General features: G+C 37.0%; 1 protein-coding gene across 1 annotated transcript; it reads left to right on the top strand.

Annotated features, from left to right (window-relative positions):
• The first annotated feature begins 450 nt into the window (after positions 1 to 450).
• On the top strand, positions 451 to 20,430 carry LOC131932757 (uncharacterized). Its single transcript, XM_059289672.1, has 7 exons — positions 451 to 582; positions 9,599 to 9,728; positions 10,941 to 11,067; positions 11,849 to 11,925; positions 14,038 to 14,182; positions 16,938 to 17,107; positions 19,009 to 20,430. The coding sequence occupies exons 2-7, from the start codon at positions 9,693 to 9,695 to the stop codon at positions 19,234 to 19,236; spliced, it is 783 nt and encodes a 260-aa protein (XP_059145655.1). The 5' UTR covers positions 451 to 582; positions 9,599 to 9,692; the 3' UTR covers positions 19,237 to 20,430.
• Positions 20,431 to 20,632: the final 202 nt, after the last annotated feature.

Below are 20,632 nucleotides of genomic sequence, written 5' to 3'. Positions count from 1 at the left end.
CTAATATTTGAAAACTTGTTTTTAGATGGTAAACTTATTAAAGGCATTGCAATTCTTTTCATTTACAGTAATTTACGCTTGTGCGTGTAATCGGTCTTCTAGTGCTAGTATGTTCATGTGTAGACTAAATTACTAATGTGTGTAGGAGCCTTACTAGTAATATGTTGGACGTATAGGCAAATTTGCTTATTTATTTATGTATTTAGGCTAACTCAAGTGTATACGCCAACATGTTAATGTACATGAACCTCCCTGAAACAAATCGATTAACAACAAACACCTCTTCTTGATTACACGCATTAACATTGCGACCTTATTCATGGGGTAATGCGGTGTTTTGTTTGGGTAGAGCACAGTGTTTACATCTGTTCGGGAATTCCCTCCCGGTCCTACATAATCACAGGGAATTCCCGATCTTATGCGATCACGAGTGGGTCGTATCATGTGACATTCATGCAAAATGGCGGATTTGTTTACTGCTTGCTGCACTTGTTGAGACGTCTGACCTTATTTTTAAAATCATTCCATAACTAAAAACTGTCTATTATTTAAGGATTAATATATTGAATCGATAATACTCAGGTAAGATTATACAATTTTTAAAGTTAGCCTTCTCACGTATTCGATTTTATTTAGCATGAGCAACTTATTTAATATTTTATTTAGGCCTATAGCCCTATGCCCTATCCCAGTGGCGTAGCGAGGTCGGGTGTCACCCGGTGCGGCACTTAATGGTGTCACCCCCCCAGAGGCATAGAGACCCTTCCCAGGGATAAACTTTCAAATTTTCGATTTGCACCCCCCCCTCAAACTTTTGATTTGCACCCCCCCCCTCGAGTTTTCGATTTGCACCCCCCCTCAAACTTTCGATTTGCACCCCCCCCCTCGAGTTTTTCTCTATATATTTTGCTATTTCTTGCCTTGGTGTCACCCCCCTAAATGGTGTCACCCGGTGCGGTCCGCACCCCCCGCCCCCCCCCTCGCTACGCCCCTGCCCTATCCTATAGCCCTATAGGCATAGGGCCTATACTATAATAATCTATATAAAAATATTTATTTAATCTAGATCTAGATCTAGATAGATAATCTAGTATTTATCATAATGATTCATAATCATTTATAATAAATTTTATATTATAACTGACTCTCTTAACTGCTAACTGTTAACTGAGGCTTCGGAAGTGTAGAAGTACATTTAAGTACACTAGGTCTAGAATCTAGATTAAAAAATACTAAAATAAGCAGATGATCAATTGTGTGGTTGTTGAACCAAAACTAATAAAACTTGACTTGTAGAGTAGACTAGATCTAGGGCTAGGGTCTAGAACTATCTAGCTGATCAGAATGCTCCAGTGTAGATTGTAGACCTATTTACAGTATTTAGTATAGTAAGCAGTATAGTTTAAACATGGTTAAAATTAGTTTTAATAGGGCGTACTATTCCTACACTTTTACTAAAAAGTAAACAATAGTATTAGGCCTATACTATAAATGTTTAGTAATAAAGTGTATAGTAAGATTAGTAACATTATTGTCATAGTAGTTAGTGTATAATACTGTAGGATAGGGCTAGTGATGTTTATTTATTAGAGGTTAAAGGTATATAAAAATATATAGATTATAGGCCCAGATCTATGTCTATACTAAAGTGCATGTCAATTATCCAAGTAGAAATGTTAGTGAGTGAAGTCCCTCAAAGCTTTAAGTAACTGTAGTTTCACTAGTAAGGCTACCAGTGGCGTAGGCAGGGGGGGGGGGCTAGGGGGGGTCATACCCCCATAGACCCCTCGGTATATATATAAAAAGTATGAGGGGGGATGCAAATCGAAAGTTTGAGGGGGGATGCAAATCGAAAGTTTGTCCCCGGGTAAGAATTGGACCCCCCCCCCCCCCCCCGTTGAGACGATCCTGGCTACGCCACTGAAGGCTACTCAAAGCAACCTGCTGCTCATACTAAATAATAACTTTTACAACCAGCAACAACTTATAGGCCTACATATACGGGGGAGATGGGGGGGGGGAGAGATAGAACTAGGCCTACCAGATGTTCACAAATGTTTTGTTATTATGTAAAAAAAAACAACATTATATTCGATATAATTTAAGTTGTATGCTTTTGATGTAAGCCAAATACATACTTGGACCACCCCCCCTCCACACACACACACCAGTGTACAGTTATGTAGGCCTATATTTAATTGGCCTCCCCCTTCACCCGCTCCCCCCCCCCCCCACACAGCCCCAAACAAAATTAGAAAGACTTGATTTGTCCATGAGCATAGGCTATATACATAGGGGTCATCCATTATGACGTCCACACGCGTGAGGGGGGGGGGGGGGTCCGAAAAAAACTGACTTTTGTGGACGCATATAGACTTGTATAAGGAAAAAAGTGGATTTTTGTGGAAAGGGGAGAGGGTCCAAAGTCCTAAAAATTGTGGACGTCATAAATGGATGACCCCCATATAATACATGCTGAGTCCCGATATATACAGAGTTAGCTCCACGAGTGAGTGAATGATCCAGGCTAGGAGCATATGCCTATAGGGCTGTGGTATCGAAATGATCGATACTTACTACACGATCATGCACGTATAATGAAAAGTCGGGTTAACCCACAAGACACAAACTAAACATGGACGCTTTGTGTAGTGGTAAACTGTAAAGTACACACGAATCGATTTTTAAGCAAGGGGGAAGTCATTTTAGGTAAAAATCTGGACCCTACACTTACCTGTAACACAAAGATACAAACTTCTTCCTGCTTTTCCTGTTATTATTAGACATCCTCTACTAAATTTTCTTCCCCCTACCCTCCACCCCCCACCACCACCCCACCACACCCCACACATTCCCCACCCCCCCCCCCCCCCCCCACACACACACACATCCCCCCTCCACCCCCCCCCCCCCACCTACCCCCTCCACCCCCCACACCCATATACATATACAATAGCCCTACTGCAGCATCGTTCCAGTTTTATAAACAGGTTTTGCCGTTACAATTGGGGTCAGAGTTCATTTGCTTGAGCTAGGTACACGGTGAGGGTTAGGGTAGCAGTGGTTACTGTTCACGTTTAGGGTCCCGATCAGGGTAAAAGGCTACATGTAGCAGGCAAAAGATACGCTACATGTAGCAGGCAAAAGATACGCTACATGTAGCAAATAATAAGCTACATGTAGCACGTAAAACAGCTTTGATACGCCCTACCAAAAGCTTACCGTAGCATGCTGATAACCACGCGTGCTTGCACAATGTTAGGCCTTCAAAAACTAGACCCTAGAACCATGGTTGTTTTAATTTTGTTTTTTTTTTCTTAAGTCCCATTATCTGTGGATTTGTCAAATCTTGTAACCCAATTTGAACCCGTTTCTAACAGTTATTTTCGTACATAAATCCATTTTCGACAACATGCCACGATTATCTAATTTTAACTCAAATTTGACATTACATAATGATACCAAACTTTAAACCTTTACAACTAAGCGCTAAATATAGCTTTAAAAATCTTTTTGAACTCATTTTTAGGGAATTTCCGTAAATAATGTCACATCCCTAATGGGGAGACAGTGGGTTTTGATGTTTATTATAATTGGTCTCGTCAAATTAAAGTTCCTCTTTTAGACCTGTCGATTCACAGGGCAGATGCAGTTTCTTGACCTCGGCGTATGAATGGATGGTGTGGTCAGCATTATGTCCAGTCGCCTTTTATTTCCCTGCCATGAATCAAGGTACCATCTAGAGCTGGGTGGACTCGGGAATGTCCTGCAGTCCATATTCCAGATCGAGATCCGAACTCGAAACTTTCAGCAGCCCAATAATCTACCATTCGACATCTGCGTCGCAAAACTAAATGTTAGCTGGTATATTTTTTTAAAATTATTTCATAGAAGTTAAAATAATAAAAAATAACGTGTAGATTTTCTTTAGAATTTAAGGGGTGGGGGGGGGGGGGGGAGGTTGTAAAGTTGATGTCATATTAAACCTGTACGGAGTGAGGACGTAAAAAATGGACAAAATCTTTTAAATAATGTCACGTTGTATACAAACCATCACTGCTATAAGGACACGGAATATTATCGAATATACAAGGAATCTAATAGAGGGATTTCCAAAGACAACGGACAGAGAGTAATTGAAAAAGACACGAAAATTATTTTATGAGATGTGAAAAAAAGGGGAAGAAATTAAAGGACAGAAAAGCATTTACAGTTGTTGTAAATAGAGTTGGAAAAAACAAAGAAGATGATGGAAGATTTTTATAATGAAAACTTTCTTTTTCTTTCTGTTATGTACATGTGTTAATTAATAGCAAATCCCAATCTGAAGGTATAGAGAAAAACTCCCACGGGAGGTCTCATTAATTTGCCGCTACTCATTAATTTGCCGCTACTCATTAATTTGCCGCTACTCATTAATTTGCCGCTACTCATTAATTTACTGCTACTCATTAATTTGCTGCTACTCATTAATTTGCTGCTACTCATTAATTTGCTGCTACTCATTAATTTGCTGCTACTCATTAATTTGCAGCTATGACAGACATTGTTATTGACGTGGGTTCTTCGTTCTTACTTTTTCTTCTTCTTTGTTCTTAATTGATGTGGGTGACCTTGACAATGTATAGCTGAGACTATTCAGTTCTTTTTCTTCCCACCTCCCCCACCCCACCCACACTAACATCTAAATTTTGTTTTGTTTTTTTTTATTTTAAAGTATTCCCGATCGGGGCGAACTTCCTCTCGTAAAGCCCTATGCCTATTTTAACCCTCGCTTCTAAGCTACCTTCTAATTTAAACCTCAGTGTAATCCACTTGATGTTTTGATTCAATATATTTTTATCTCATTTACCGACTGTTCAAGTGTTCTACAATCATCTTCTCGTCACGGCTATATTTAGCATCTCAAAACAAAACAATTAGCCGATGCGGATGTCTGAGTGGTCTCAACTAGAGATATCCTCGCCACTCTAAAAACCTAATCCAACGTCTTGTGCCTCAAGCCTCAAAGCCTGTGCGCCAACGCAGTTTGTTTACTAGGATTATAAATGATGTTTTATGGTTTAACGTTTTGGTCAGAATTCAGTTTATTAATGATTGTTTTGTAGTAGTTTTTTTAGAATAGAATTTTCAGCGTTGAAGCCTAAAGTAACGTGGTTCTAATTTTTAAGATGGTTCCTTATTTAGTTATATTGGTGTCTTTTTATATTTAACTTTTCGATATTCCTTTTTTATTATATCGGTTAGAAGCATCACATTGCACGTATCGTTTTATTCTTTACTAACTGACCCGCGCCGTAAGCATACGCCTGTATTGAGTTGTTTATTTTCTACTTTTCAGTAATTCATAATTTGTGAATTTGACACTACTATCGGTAGCTCGTGAAGGACGATTATCCTCATCCCCCCCCCCACCCCTGATAGCTACTCTATCAAAATAAAACCATCTTCCTTATCGACACTGTTTCCTATTCCTTATATATACTCGTCTAAGTAAGTAAACATTATAGAGTTAGATGATATTAAGAGATGCTTTGGTGAGTTCTTTGCCCAGCCGCCTTTACTTTCCCGAATTTAATTCCGGTATACATTAGGGCTGAGTGGACTCAGGGACGTCTTACAAACTCGAGCCTTAGATTCGAACTTGAGCCGTTTCGCTCGCACTACAACACCCGGCCACACTGTCTCATATCCATACACTCTCGTGTTTATAATATGCTTGTACTTCAAGGCTTGTTTGGAAAAGCTCATTATATATATAAAAAAAATAAAGCCTACGTTTGAGTATGTATGCAGATCTTTAACGATTTATGCTAAATTAATGCATGGCTCATCCGCAACCAGCATTGATCTTTTTTAATATAGTAAAATTAATGTACATACGAAAGTCTGGCTTAGCCTCGTTAAGGCTACAATAGTCGTGTTTTTTTAACATTGTTTTTGACGTCTAGTAACTTTTATTAGTATTTGAAGGACAGTTTACTAGGCTAATAGAAATATGTTTACGACTATGTAGGTTAGAGGTTTCATTGAGAGATTTTACAGTCGTTATATTTAATCGTTTGTATTGTTGTTATTTTTGCACGGATAATGAAAAAGTACCTAACAATTCAGCTGAGTTGTATAGCTTATAGAAAGGTACCTAACAATTCAACCTAATTGTATAGCTAATAGAGAAGTACCTAACAAATCAACACAGGTGTATGGCTATTGTAAAGGTAGCTAACAATCCAAACCTGTGGATGGTTAATGGAAAAATACCTAAGAATTCAGCCTATTAGAACGGTTCTTGGAAAACAACCTAACAATGCAACACACACCTTAACAATAGCAGCCAACACGACTGTACAAGTCCCTACATAATGTAGTTTAGATTCGTGCTTGCTTCACTAACAAACGCGACTATGTAAGTCCCTACATAATGTAGTTTAGATTCGTGCTTGCTTCACTAACAAACACGACTGTACAAGTCCCTACATAATGTAGTTTAGATTCGTGCTTGCTTCACTAACAAACACGACTGTACAAGTCCCTACATAATGTAGTTTAGATTCGTGCTTGCTTCACTAACAAACACGACTGTACAAGTCCCTACATAATGTAGTTTAGATTCGTGCTTGTTTAACTAACAAACACGACTGTAAGTCCCTACATAATGTAGTTTAGATTCGTGCTTGCTTCACTAACAAACACGATTGTACAAGTCCCTACATAATGTAGTTTAGATTCGTGCTTGTTTAACTAACAAACACATCAGTATAAGTCCCTACATAATGTAGTTTAGATTCGTGCTTGCTTCACTAACAAACACATCAGTATAAGTCCCTACATAATGTAGTTTAGATTCGTGCTTGCTTCACTAACAAACACGACTGTAAGTCACTACATAATGTAGTTTAGATTCGTGCTTGCTACACTTAACAAACACATCAGTATAAGTCCCTACATAATGTAGTTTAGATTCGTGCTTAACACACTAACAAACACGACTGTGTAAATCCCTACATAATGTAGTTTAGATTCGTGCTTGTTTCACTAACAAAAAACATCAGTATAAGTCCCTACATAATGTAGTTTAGATTCGTGCTAACTACACTAACAAAAAGATTAGTATAAGTCCCTACATAATGTAGTTTAGATTCGTGCTTGCTACACAAACAAACACGACTGTAAGTCCCTACATAATGTAGTTTAGATTCGTGCTTGCTTCACTAACAAACACGACTCTAAGTCCCTACATAATGTAGTTTAGATTCGTGCTTGCTTCACTAACAAACACGACTGTAAGTCCCTACATAATGTAGTTTAGATTCGTGCTTGCTTCACTAACAAACACGACTGTAAGTCCCTACATAATGTAGTTTAGATTCGTGCTTGCTTCACTAACAAACACGACTCTAAGTCCCTACATAATGTAGTTTAGATTCGTGCTTGCTTCACTAACAAACACGACTGTAAGTCCCTACATAATGTAGTGTAGATTCGTGCTTGCTTCACTAACAAACACGACTGTAAGTCCCTACATAATGTAGTTTAGATTCGTGCTTGCTTCACTAACAAACACGACTCTAAGTCCCTACATAATGTAGTTTAGATTCGTGCTTGCTTCACTAACAAACACGACTGTAAGTCCCTACATAATGTAGTGTAGATTCGTGCTTGCTTCACTAACAAACACGACTGTAAGTCCCTACATAATGTAGTTTAGATTCGTGCTTGCTTCACTAACAAACACGACTCTAAGTCCCTACATAATGTAGTTTAGATTCGTGCTTGCTTCACTAACAAACACGACTCTAAGTCCCTACATAATGTAGTTTAGATTCGTGCTTGCTTCACTAACAAACACGACTCTAAGTCCCTACATAATGTAGTTTAGATTCGTGCTTGCTTCACTAACAAACACGACTCTAAGTCCCTACATAATGTAGTTTAGATTCGTGCTTGCTTCACTAACAAACACAACTGTACACAACACTGTTAAGGTTTCATGTGTATGTCACAACACGTAATGAGGTCAGGATCATTAGCATAAAATTCAAACCGTGATTAACAAGGCCAGATAATTGACAGTGTGGGTGTCAACACGCTTGTTAATTAAGACAATGAAGGACCATCGAGGTCACATGACAGGTTTTACTGACCACCAAAAAGTGGGCGTTTGGGGGATGGAAGGGGGGGGGTAGGTTGTGTTTTTATGGTTTCAATTGTTTGACTCATGGGGGAATGCTTTGAAATGGTTTGTGGTTTTGTTATTGATTCCAAACTGTATTATTACATTACAAATGGGCTATTATCCACTATGAATTTTCATCAATTGATGGGTTAATGACCGTGGGTGGTTCGTATCCGTAATAATTCTTATCATCCTTTGGGTTCTTATCCGTTGATATCCATTGATATTCTTTCCCATTGTTGCGTTCTTAATAACGTATCCATAATACGTGTTTATCCATGTTTAGTTGTTATCCATTGGTACTAATCATCATATTCGTTTTACTTACTTACTTACTTAATCCTCATCACTCCCTGTGGAGTAGAGGGCAGTAACAAATCTCCGCCATTCCACTCTGTCTTGGGCGAGTAGTAGGTTTTAAAGATAACAAGACCCATTGAGGGATAGGTATATTAGGTTTAAGAGGTTTTCTGTTAGAGATTTTTACGCTTTCTTAGCCTAAGGGTGTGGTAAGAATTAAGGTTAGCCTGATTATGAGTTTGTTAATTTCCTAAAAGGATGTTTTCAATGACCTCACACATTTTACATGCGTGAGTTCCGGGGTAGCACTCAAACGCGCTACCATTCGACCAACCAAAAAAGTAAAAACAAACCCAGTAAAAGTAAGTTCCCTTTTCAAATCTGACGGTCTATAGGGCACGTGAAGAAGAGTTCACGAGATTCTGTTACCTTAACATTATGTCCAGCCGCCTTTATTTTCCCTAACGTACCCATCAGATTTGATCCCGGATTCGAACTTGAGACTTACGGGTTAGCAGTCCAGCTCTCTACCGCTAGACCACTCCGTCCCCTTTGAGACAAGTAATGGAATATACACATAGGCCTATACATGAGTATTGCTCATTAGGAAAAAAATGGGGAGTCCCTAGCGAAGTGGGGGACCCTAAGCTATAGCTCTCTTGACATACATAAATCCAGCACTACCACTGGCCATATTCTGTATCTTGGAGTTCATAAACTGCAGGTTTAAACTACGAGCAAGCAATTTTTTAGGTTTTACCAAAAACAGTACTAGAATTTAATCCTATGATAGAAATGTACTTCGTATAAACAAGCTAGTAGGCGTTACATTTTATTACAGTTTACACAATAAGTTATTACTCAACTGTGTGCAGAGTTTCTTCCAGGCATCATGTCTACCGCCCCCCCCCCCCCCCCGCCACCCCAGAACGAAAAGAAATTTATATAGAAAATATATACTTTTAACAGTGTCCGCCCCTCCCCCCCCCCCCCTCCCGAAGAAAGTCTACCGCTCCCCCGAAAATTTTAAGTGCCCCCCCCCCCCCTTCCGGAGAAAAAAGTCTGGAAGAAACACTGACTGTGTGTTTTATTTGTCGCGTGTTTTATTTTATTTAACCACAGACACGATCCTGGGAACGGATAAAACAAAGCTGGAATGTGAAGGAAAAAACAAAACAAAAGACAAAGAAGAGAAGTTCCAGATCGAGGCTAAGAGATGGGAAACATCTGTGACTGCTTGAACGAGAAAAAAGTAGGTAGACGAGAAATGTGAAATGTGTGTTGCTACATTTTTGAACTAGCAGGAAAGATAACCCATGAATTATTTTCTCACGGAGAAAGTTTTAAGTTACATCCCTTGTAATGCGCTAAAAAGTAATATCTAAAAAAAAACAAGAACTACGTTTGATCGGGAAAAAAAAAATCAATGCAAAAAAAAAAAATGTTAAAAATTTAAAATGTCTTTTTTTTCATCTTTGAGCTCTAATTACAATCTAAGAGTTTCAAATTGCTCTGTCGCCTGCTATCAGTGCCTGTTCTCAGTTGTCTCTTGAGTGCGAAGCGTATGTGAAGTTAAGTAGTCGTGGTGGTTTGGAGAGTTAGAGCCCTAATCTAACATTCATAAGTTATCCAACATGCCTTAAGCCTAACTTAATCAGAGCCTGATTCCCCAAGCCTAACTAACCCTGAGCCTAATTCACCCCTAGCCTAATTTACCATGAGCCTGATTCCCCAAGCCTAACTAGACCTGAGCCGAATTTACAGTGAGCCTAAAATACGCAAAGCCTAACTACATCGAGCATAATATTCCCCGAACCTAACATTCCCAGGGCCTAATTTACCCTGAGCCTAACTTACTTTGAGCCTAAAATTCGCCAAACCTAACTATACCCGAGGCTAAGACTCCCCAAGCCTAACTTGCCTGAGCCTAATTAACACTGAGCCTAACTAGCTCTAAGCCCTAGCAAAAAAAAAAAAAAAAAAAAAAAAATTAAAAAAAAAACAAGCATGCTTAGCAAAAGGAATTACTGTTGGCCCACGACATTTTTAGCGCATATAGACAAATTAGAACAGTTTTTTTTTTTTTTTTTTTTTTGGGGGGGGGGGGGAGAGAGTTCATTGTAACTGTTGTTGCCTTTCTGTCTTGTTTTTCTAACTGTTGTTAAGTTTTGAACATCAATATAGACCGTAATTATTTGTAATAAAACATCAATCACGAGTTTTTTAAATTTTTCCCACCAATTTGTTTTGTCAAAATGATTTGTAGTTAAAGCATTTGTTTTGTCATAAGAGTGCCTTATCCTATATTTATCGTTTAAAATTAAGTACACCTTCTTGTTTACCAGACAAAACAGAGGTGTATTCTGTTTACAAAAATTGTACTTAAAGGTATAAATGTAAAACAAAATCGAAATCAGCAAAAAATTTTAAAAGCCGAAACATAAGTTTATTTTGTCCACTTCAGTACTCGGACAATCCCAGCCCGAGGACGCCATTGCTGGCAGGAAGTTCCCACGCCCCCACCCTAACACGTCAACCGTCACCGATTGGTCAGTCCGCTCGCCTCAACAAAGTTGAGAAACAGGACTTTGGTGAGTCACTCTTTGTCATTTTTACTTTCGTCAGATCCTTTTTTTTTTTTTTTAAATTAAGTCCGTATATGTTTGTTGTTTTGAACTTAGATTAATCCCTCTTTTGTTTCTTGACTTTTTACTTGTTGTTTAAGTGCCAAAAATCCTATTTTTTTTAATATGTTGCAATCGCCTGAATGACCAATATCGATTAGCCGTTAAAACATTGGCAAACAGACGAACATTATGAGGTTTTCAGCCTATCTGCAACTTGATAATAGCCTATTTGTAAAAAATGATAGCTGCTAAAAAAAACAATACTAAAACCAACATAACACGATGATTACTTGACTGCTAACCCAAAACATTCGAGTTCGAATCCATGTTGAAGTCAGTAGCACGTCCCTGAGTCCACTCAGCACTGAAGAGTACCTAACTCACGTTAAGGAAAGTAAAGGCGGCTGGGCATAGTGTTGACCACACTATCCCTTCATATGCCAAAGTCATTGAAATAGATAAACTCTAGATACATTCGTCCCTCCTGCTCCTATTATCTTTCCTACATATAAACACTCCACAATACATTTACTAGTAATTCTAAAATTGTATTTTTTTAATACAAATTATTAACGTGAACCTTATGCCTACGTGTTATATAATATATTATTTATGTCATAATATTAGACACTCACATAAAAAGGGTCCATGAAGTGAAATGTCACATTAAAAATTGATTCGTGTATAATTACAACTTCTCAAATATCACCCTCCCCCCCCCCCCCCCCCCTCCCCGCACCAACAGAGTCGTCCTTGGATGCTATCCATCAGATTAAGTTATCCAAAGTATCCACAGTCTCATCCTTGGATAAAACGTTTCAGGTAAGTTCAACAAAAATGGTAGTTGATGTGAGTTGTAGGCCTTGTTTATGGTTTTACAACGTTCACAGAAGTCATTGGCTTTTCATTTTCAATTGTCAGTTTTTTTTTCATCTTCAATAAGGCTTTATATCTTCATTAAGCAGTGCTTTTTATCTTCCATAGAGCTTTTCATCTTTAATAGTCATTGTTTTTCATCATCTGTAGTCAGTGTTTTTCATCTTCTGTGGTCAGTGTTTTTCAACTTCTGTAGTCAGTGTTTTCCCTCCATTATATTCTGTGTTTTTATCCACCATAGTTGCTCTCGTGGCCCTATTAAGACATGAATGCATGAATGGTAGAGCTTAATTATATAGATAGATGGGCGTGGTTAGTGCTAGTTTGAGGACGGGACCTGCTGATCTCAGTGTTTCTTTCAGGCCAGCCCATCGTACCCGCCCCCCCCCCACCACCACCACCACCACCCTGCAGTAATTCTTTCAAACTTTTTTTTTCTCGGTTGAGGGAAGGGGGGGGGGGCAATGGTAAAGGTAAATATTTTCTATGTCAATTATATTTCGTTTCCACTCCCGCCCCCTTGTAAGTTTCTAGTAACCAGTGGTAAAAAAAAAGTCTGAAAGAAACCCTGGCTAATTTAATTATAAAAATTTGAATACGTCTGTGTTAGGTAGATCCATGGGCATTTTTCAGTAAGAAGAACAGTTGGTTTTAAGTAGAGCCAAGTTTTTTAAAAATTTACTAAAATAATATTTTCTATTCCTATGTTTCCTTTTTCTGATTTTAAGTGTATCTGTCTTTAAGGGTCATCCCTAAATGACATCACGCTTTATTTGACGATTTTATGCATCCCCTCCCCTCCCTCACATATCGTCTAAAAAATTAGACGAAGTACTAATTTACGCTATTTCCGATTTCTCAAAAAAGGCATGTGAATTTATAAAGTACTAGATCTAATAATATTCCGCACTTTTAGACCTGGATTTTTTTTGGCGTACACTTGGTGCGAAATTCTTTTTTCTACGAGATTCTATTCTATTTTTAAAAGTTTTAAGTAGTTAAAAATTGATTAAAAATCATGTCTATATCCCGAGGTGCCATTCCCGTAGTGTTATATAAGAATATTCGAAAAAGTTTAGGGGAGATCACTCCCGGTTTATTTAAAATGAAAACGTGTGACGTCACACTATCTAAACCCCTCCGTCTCAGCGCACACATCGTCACTAAATTCTGACCCCCCCCCACACACACACACCTGCGAATGTGACGTCATTCATGAACGACCCCCTTTATAACAAAAACGTATAAAATATACCTAAAACACCACAATCACAAAAACAATCAGTGTGTCAATAATGACCCATTAGAATCACATTCCAATCACCCAGGGATTTAGGGGGAAGGCTCCGGTAAAAAAAAACTTTTTTAATACTCGTTAGAAAACAGTTATTTCTTTACAGCTTTATTAAGATACATCCGCATATGCATTTCCACTAAAAAAAAATTTGAAAAAATCTTGGTAACTATGACAACGGCGGCCATCTTGAAAAATTAACCCCTTCGTAGGTTTTCCACCATTCACAAAATATTACATTTTAAGCCCAATAAACGATCAATTCATAATCTTATTCCATATTTTGGGGTAATCAGCTAAAAAAATTTTTAAGTGCATATCTTCAAACTAATTTTTTATGAATTTTCAAAATTTGTGTCTGTTCAAAACACTAGTTTTAATGCCCCAAAATTCCCCAAAATTAAGTGTTTTGAAAGGACACATATTTTGAAAATTCATAAAAAATTAGTTTGAAGATATGCAATTAAAATTTTTAGCTGATTGCCCCAAAATATAAAAGTAGATTATGAATTGATTGTTTATTGGGCTTAAAATGTAATATTTTGTGAATGGTGGAAAACCTACGAAGGGGTTAATTTTTCAAGATGGCCGCCGTTGTCATAGTTACCAAGATTTTTAAAAAAAATTTTTTTAGTGGAAATGCATATGCGGATGTATCTTAATAAAGCTGTAAAGAAATAACTGTTTTCTAAGGAGTATTAAAAAAGTTTTTTTTTACCGGAGCCTTCCCCCTTAACCTTGACCTTTGTCGCCCCCACCCACAGGACCACGGGAAGCTGTACAACGACCTCTACACCAACTTTATCGAGCTCAGAAAGTCGCTCAACACATTCAAAAGTTTTTTTGAGGCCGAGACATCGGGGATTCCCATAATTTCAGACTGCTTGACACTGCTGGCCAAGAGATGTGGTACGTGTTTGTTGTTGTCATGAGTTGGGAATTTTCGATTCTATTTTTAGAATATAGGGATTTATTTTATGTTGTTTTTTTTTTTTGGGGGGGGGGGGAGGGGTTTATTTTACTAGTCAAACTCTTCCTACTTAGATAAAATCATGAAAATATAATGTAAAAAATCTCGGGAGTCACGTATGAAAGTCATTAATCGATGACACCAATTTTAAACGAAATCCCCCCTCCCCAACCCCCCCCCCCCCACATCCCCCCCACCTAAAGGGTACCTGATTTGTTCCTGATTCGTACCTGATTTGTATCTGATGGCTACCTTATTTGTACTTGATAGTTACGTGATTTGTACCTGTTTTATTTATACATGATGGATCCCTGATTTATACCTGTTTTGTACCTGATTGCTACCTGTTTTGTACCTGATTGCTACCTGTTTTGTACCTGATTGCTACCTGTTTTGTACCTGATTGCTACCTGTTTTGTACCTGATTGCTACCTGTTTTGTACCTGATTGCTACCTGTTTTGTACCTGATTGCTACCTGTTTTGTACCTGATTGCTACCTGTTTTGTACCTGATTGCTACCTGTTTTGTACCTGATTGCTACCTGTTTTGTACCTGATTGCTACTTGATTGCTACCTGTTTTGTACCTGATTGCTACCTGTTTTGTACCTGATTGCTACCTGTTTTGTACCTGATTGCTACCTGTTTTGTACCTGATTGCTACCTGTTTTGTACCTGATTGCTACCTGTTTTGTACCTGATTGCTACCTGATTTATACTGGTGTTACCTGATTGCTACCTGTTTTGTACCTGATTGCTACCTGTTTTGTACCTGATTGCTACCTGTTTTGTACCTGATTGCTACCTGTTTTGTACCTGATTGCTACCTGTTTTGTACCTGATTGCTACCTGTTTTGTACCTGATTGCTACCTGTTTTGTACCTGATTGCTACCTGTTTTTTACCTGATTGCTTCCTGTTTTGTACATGATTGTTACCTGTTTTGTACCTGATTGTTACCTGTTTTGTACCTGATTGCTACCTGTTTTGTACCTGATTGCTACCTGTTTTTTACCTGATTGCTACCTGTTTTGTACCTGATTGCTACCTGTTTTGTACCTGATTGCTACCTGTTTTGTACCTGATTGCTACCTGTTTTTTACCTGATTGCTTCCTGTTTTGTACATGATTGTTACCTGTTTTGTACCTGATTGTTACCTGTTTTGTACCTGATTGTACCTGTTTTGTACCTAATGGTTACCTGATTTGTACCTGAAGGTTACCTGATTTGTACCTGATTGCTACCTGTTTTTATACCTGACGTTACCTGATTTATTTGTACCTGATGGTTACCTGATTTGTACCTGATGGTTACCTAACTTGTCTCCCATGACAGTCCTGCCTCTGCCAGCTGCTTCTCCACTGTGCGCCTCCACATCTTCCTCAGCAATACCTTTCTTTTTCCTTGAGGCGTATAGTTTAGTGCCATTTCTTCAACATCAACTGCATTCCTTCTTAAGCCATGCCCCATCCATTACCTGAGAAATACCTGATTTATTGGCCTACCTGAAAGGTACCAGATTAGAGTCTGGAACTTTTAAGTGGCTGTGCACGTGCCGACACACGTAACGTATAATCAGGGATTAAAACACTACCTCACCTGCCATGTTGACATCTGTGTTAATTAAAATTTTCTTAAGAGAAGTTCACACAAAAGTAGGTTGCCTGTATTTTTTGACACCAAATTCAATTAGAAATTTGTCCAAAAAAATAATTCAAAATTGTGATCAGCTGGTAATAGGCTTACAAAATGGTGTGAATTTTTGTAACTGAAGGAAGCTGAATTCTAAGAGCATTATGAAACGTTAAAATATTTAATCAGATAACAGGAAAAGTACAGAACACAGTAATTTCTTTGAAAGACATAAGTCTTAATCTAAGGACTTTTAGACCCAATACTTTAGGGCTAGGCCCTTACTAATATTTTTTGTTTAAATACACATGTTTAAATCTAAAGACTGTTAGGTCAGGTTACCATGACAACCCTTCTGGGATGTCAAGCAAAAACAAGAGCTATACTCAAAAACTATATTCAACACAGAACAGGGTTACAAAAGTCTTTTAAGACCCTAAAATTTTGACTTACATTATGTAGGCCAATATTTCTCTTGAAAAGACAACAGGCATCTCTTTTCTGTGTTACAAAAGTCTTTAAGCCAACTTACAATATGTATAATATTTCTCTTTTAAATGACAACATGCATCTGTTCCGGGTACAAAAAAAAGAAAGGACTTTTAGACCCTACATTTTTTAACCGAACTTATAAAAATATTTCTCTTGAAAAGACAGCAGGCATCTGTTCTGTTTAAGAAAAAAGAAAACGCTTTTAGACCCTACAATTTTAAGCCGACTTACAATATATATAATATATATATAATATATAATAAATAATATTTCTCTTTTAAATGACAATATGGGTACAATACGGGTACAAAGAAAGCAAAGACTTTTAGACCCTATAATTTTCAACCCTACTAACAATATGTATAATATTTCTCTTGAAACAACAATGCAAATCTAACATCTTTCAAAATATGTATGTTATTTTTCCTATTTATCCCTTCTCAATTCTATATAAGCCTATGTTTTTATTTTATTTATTTTTGTGTGTGAATGCACTGAATTATCTTTGTTTTTTTTTTATTTTTTTATTATGTATTGATTTCCATCATATTTTGCGTCCGTGTGATGTCAGGTCAGGCTAAACTGTCAGGCAACAGAACAAAAAACTGCGTGTTGATTTCCTACGACCGGAGGGAGGTCTCCCAGCAGTGCCAAGGCCCACCGGAGGATGTGATTGAAATTATTGAACTCTACAACAAAATCAATAAGTTGATTAAGAACATCCTAGAGAAATCACCTCAGGTGTGGTATTGCGTTTGGTGAAATGGACAGAGTTTCATCTTTTTTAACTTTCATTGTTATACTTAGATTTAGTAGTTATATCTTTTATATGATCTTATTTAAGTAAAAGTAGTATAGAATCCTATTTAGAGCTAGGGATCCATAGGGTAGATGAAATAGAGTTGATATGTTTCTTGACCTCGGAATATGAAGGGAAGTTGTCGTTAGAGGAATGTGAAGGGAAGGTGTGGTCAGCAATTGCCCAACCGCCATCTACTTTACCTAAGATAGGTACCCGTCAGAGCTGGGTGGACTCAGGGATGTTCTACTGACTAGGACCTGGATTCGAACTCGAGACTTTCAGGTTTTAGCACCCTAGCGCTCTACTGCTAAAGCCACACCACCCTATATATTCTTATTTGGCTTATATAACAACTCTACTCTAGTTATGTCATAATGCTTTTGTTCTGTGTCTAATATAAAAACAATTCTATTATTCAAGCTGTGTCATCATTTTTTCGTTCTGTTTAGTTAATCTGCTTAGAGATAATTAAAAGACTGTAGGATTTAACTCACATTTACACTTATGACTACCATTATCTCTTATGCACCAAGTCTGGGTAAGGATTAAATAGGGAAGATTGAGTAGCATGATTGTGTAAAGACTAGGTAAGGAAGATTGAGGAGAAATTGACAACTAAACTTCCTGGCAGATGTAGCTAGTTGTGAAAAATGTTGAGTTATACATATAATTTTTGTATGTGTTATAACAGGTGTACTTTTAAACTTTAAAGTAAAAGTAGTATTTTAACATGTGTTTTTAAAGTGTTATCAAAAGCTATGAAGGTGAGAAGTAATGGTCATAACAAAGGGGAGATAAGCCACTACTTGGGAGGAAGGGAAACAACCACAGTTCGTAGTAGGGGAAACAACTATAAATCTATTTAAACCAAAACAAAGGTTGAAGCATGACAAACAAGTTTTAATTACAACACCAATTAGGAACAAATATAATATAGTATTTTTTAGTATAGACGCAATGGAACAATGTTTCTTTTCTCTTTTCTTTTCGTAGATTTTTATTTGATTCTATCATACAAGTTTTCTTTTAAACGTGTGTGATTTTGTTGGTTACATTTACAAACTATTTACTTTGCAGTATAGGACTATCAAAACATTTTCTGGGTTAATTTTGTTAACACATCAGCAGTCAGATCACACAGAACTTGACGCTAGGCTTGCCTTAAACACACCCTCTCCACACTTTGTCAGACACATCCACCCCCTCCCCCTCTGTCCACTTCACCCTCAGACATGATAACCCCACATCCCTTTTAACTGTTCCAACGACCCCACCACCCACCAAAACATCAGTTTCGAATATTTATTCATTTACTTATTTACCTATTTTTTTAAAATTCACTATTGTACAAATGTAAACGAAATCTGTGTAAAACAATAAATTTGTGTGTGTGTGTATGTGACTACTCTACTGGTTATTCATTTTTCTTTGGTATTTACTACGTTTATTGTACAGAATTGGATGAAATCCATGCAAACTAGCTCTGTTTTCGACTATTCTTCCATATGTTATACTCTTCCACCAATTCTTTTGGCAAACATGTTACAAACCAGCCACTTTTCAATTTTTGAACCAACAAGCTTTAAATTCAATGTATCTTATGTATTCATTTACATATTTCGCTATTTATTTACTATACTCTGTACACCAATGTAACTATCTTGTAAATATCCACCCAAACGCCGTGGAATGTTACTGTATTTGTTTTAAATTGGAAAATATTAGTACTAAAAAAAATTATTTCTTTTTTCTTTTAAAAACAAAAAGTCATAGATTTAATTGGAAAGTAAAATGTAGTAAAAAAAAAGAACATATTTATACAGTGTTTGTATTTCTTCAGGTGAGAAGTTCCATAACTCTTGTCCTTGAGGAAGAACAGAAATTGAAAAGGGAGGTAACAAAAGCAGACCCTGATGGTAAACTGGGACCAGAGCCTCTGAAATTAACAAGCGAAAACTTCCAGAAACTTCACAAGTTGCCAGAGTATATAAACACAATAGAAAAATACACTAGCAAAACTTGCAAGGAAATTTTAAATGGTTCAAAGCCCTTATTTGAAGATGTTTAATGTTATTTATTAATTTTTTTTTTATTTCTGTGTTATTTTTTATTTGTTTTTCTATTGATTTTATGTTAAAAATCTCCTATTATGTTACTGGCATTAAAATTGGATAATAAATGTTTAAATTAAATATTTTCTTGAAAAACAAAATTTTTTAATAGAATTACTATAGTTAGGATTAAAAAAAAAATGTTCTGTTTTGTTTCTTGAAAACATTGCGAGTCTAATTTCATTCCTATTTTAACATGCTTATCACCAGTATTAAAAATATGTTTTTCATTGCCTTAAATTCAAGCGTATCATCTATAAGTTCATCTCTTCATTTATAACATGATGATATATAATATATACCATTGTGATTACACCCTTATCAACGGTTTGTACAATCTAACTAACTCCCAGATTTAAGATAAACACTTCTTTCATATCAAGCTTAAGCATCAAATTTTATCACCATCAGTCTATCTATATGGAGGCATATAGATAGACTGCTGATTCAAAAGATTTGAATTCAAGTCAGTAGAACATCCCTGAATCCAGCTCTGATGGATACCTAACTCTCTTTAGGGAAAGCAAAAGCAGCTGTGCATAGTCCTGACCACACTATCGCTTCATATGCCAAGGTCTTGAAACAGATAAACTCTACTTCATCTGCCCCATCTGTCTTGGGCATGAACGAGAAAAGATGATGATAAGTATTACATATTTTTTCCATCAGTATTTTTGTTCTTTCTATTAATAAAGTAGCGCTTGCTAACCAGTATAAAGGAATTAGATGAGTTTTGAGAGGATTGGTTGTCTTGGCAACAAGCTAGGTATACCACATATACAAAATCTGGTGACGTAAACCAGGCTTAACCTGCTAGGTTATTGTTTAGGAGGGTAGGGTTCGGGATTAGGATTCTGGCTAGATTTAGGATTGGGATTAAGGACAATGGTTAGGGACAAAGACAATATAGGGTTATTGATAGGATGGGGGCTAGAACAAGGGATAGGTTTAGGGTTTGGGTAAGGACCATGACATCATTTGGGGTTAGGATCTTGGCTTTAATCAGGGATCAGATTGGGACTAGGATCTTGGCTAGGGCTAAGTATAGCCTCAGAAATAAGGGGTTGGGCTCAAGGCTATATCCACAATAGCAGCTCTTGTAAACTAATCACTATCAATGAACTCTGTGGATACAGAGGAAAATATGGATACATAGGAAAATATGGATACATAGGAAAACATGGATACATAGGAAAATATGGATACATAGGAAAATATGGATACATAGGAAAACATGGATACATAGGAAAATATGGATACATAGGAAAACATGGATACATAGGAAAACATGGATACATAGGAAAATATGGATACATAGGAAAACATGGATACATAGGAAAATATGGATACATA

Source organism: Physella acuta, unplaced genomic scaffold (genome assembly GCF_028476545.2).
Source record: "Physella acuta isolate Inbredline_101_S28 unplaced genomic scaffold, ASM2847654v3 ptg002271l, whole genome shotgun sequence".
In the NCBI taxonomy this organism is placed as follows: domain Eukaryota; kingdom Metazoa; phylum Mollusca; class Gastropoda; family Physidae; genus Physella; species Physella acuta.
The sequence above is the reverse complement of the archived record's forward strand: the minus strand, read 5'-3'. Positions and strand labels throughout refer to the sequence as shown.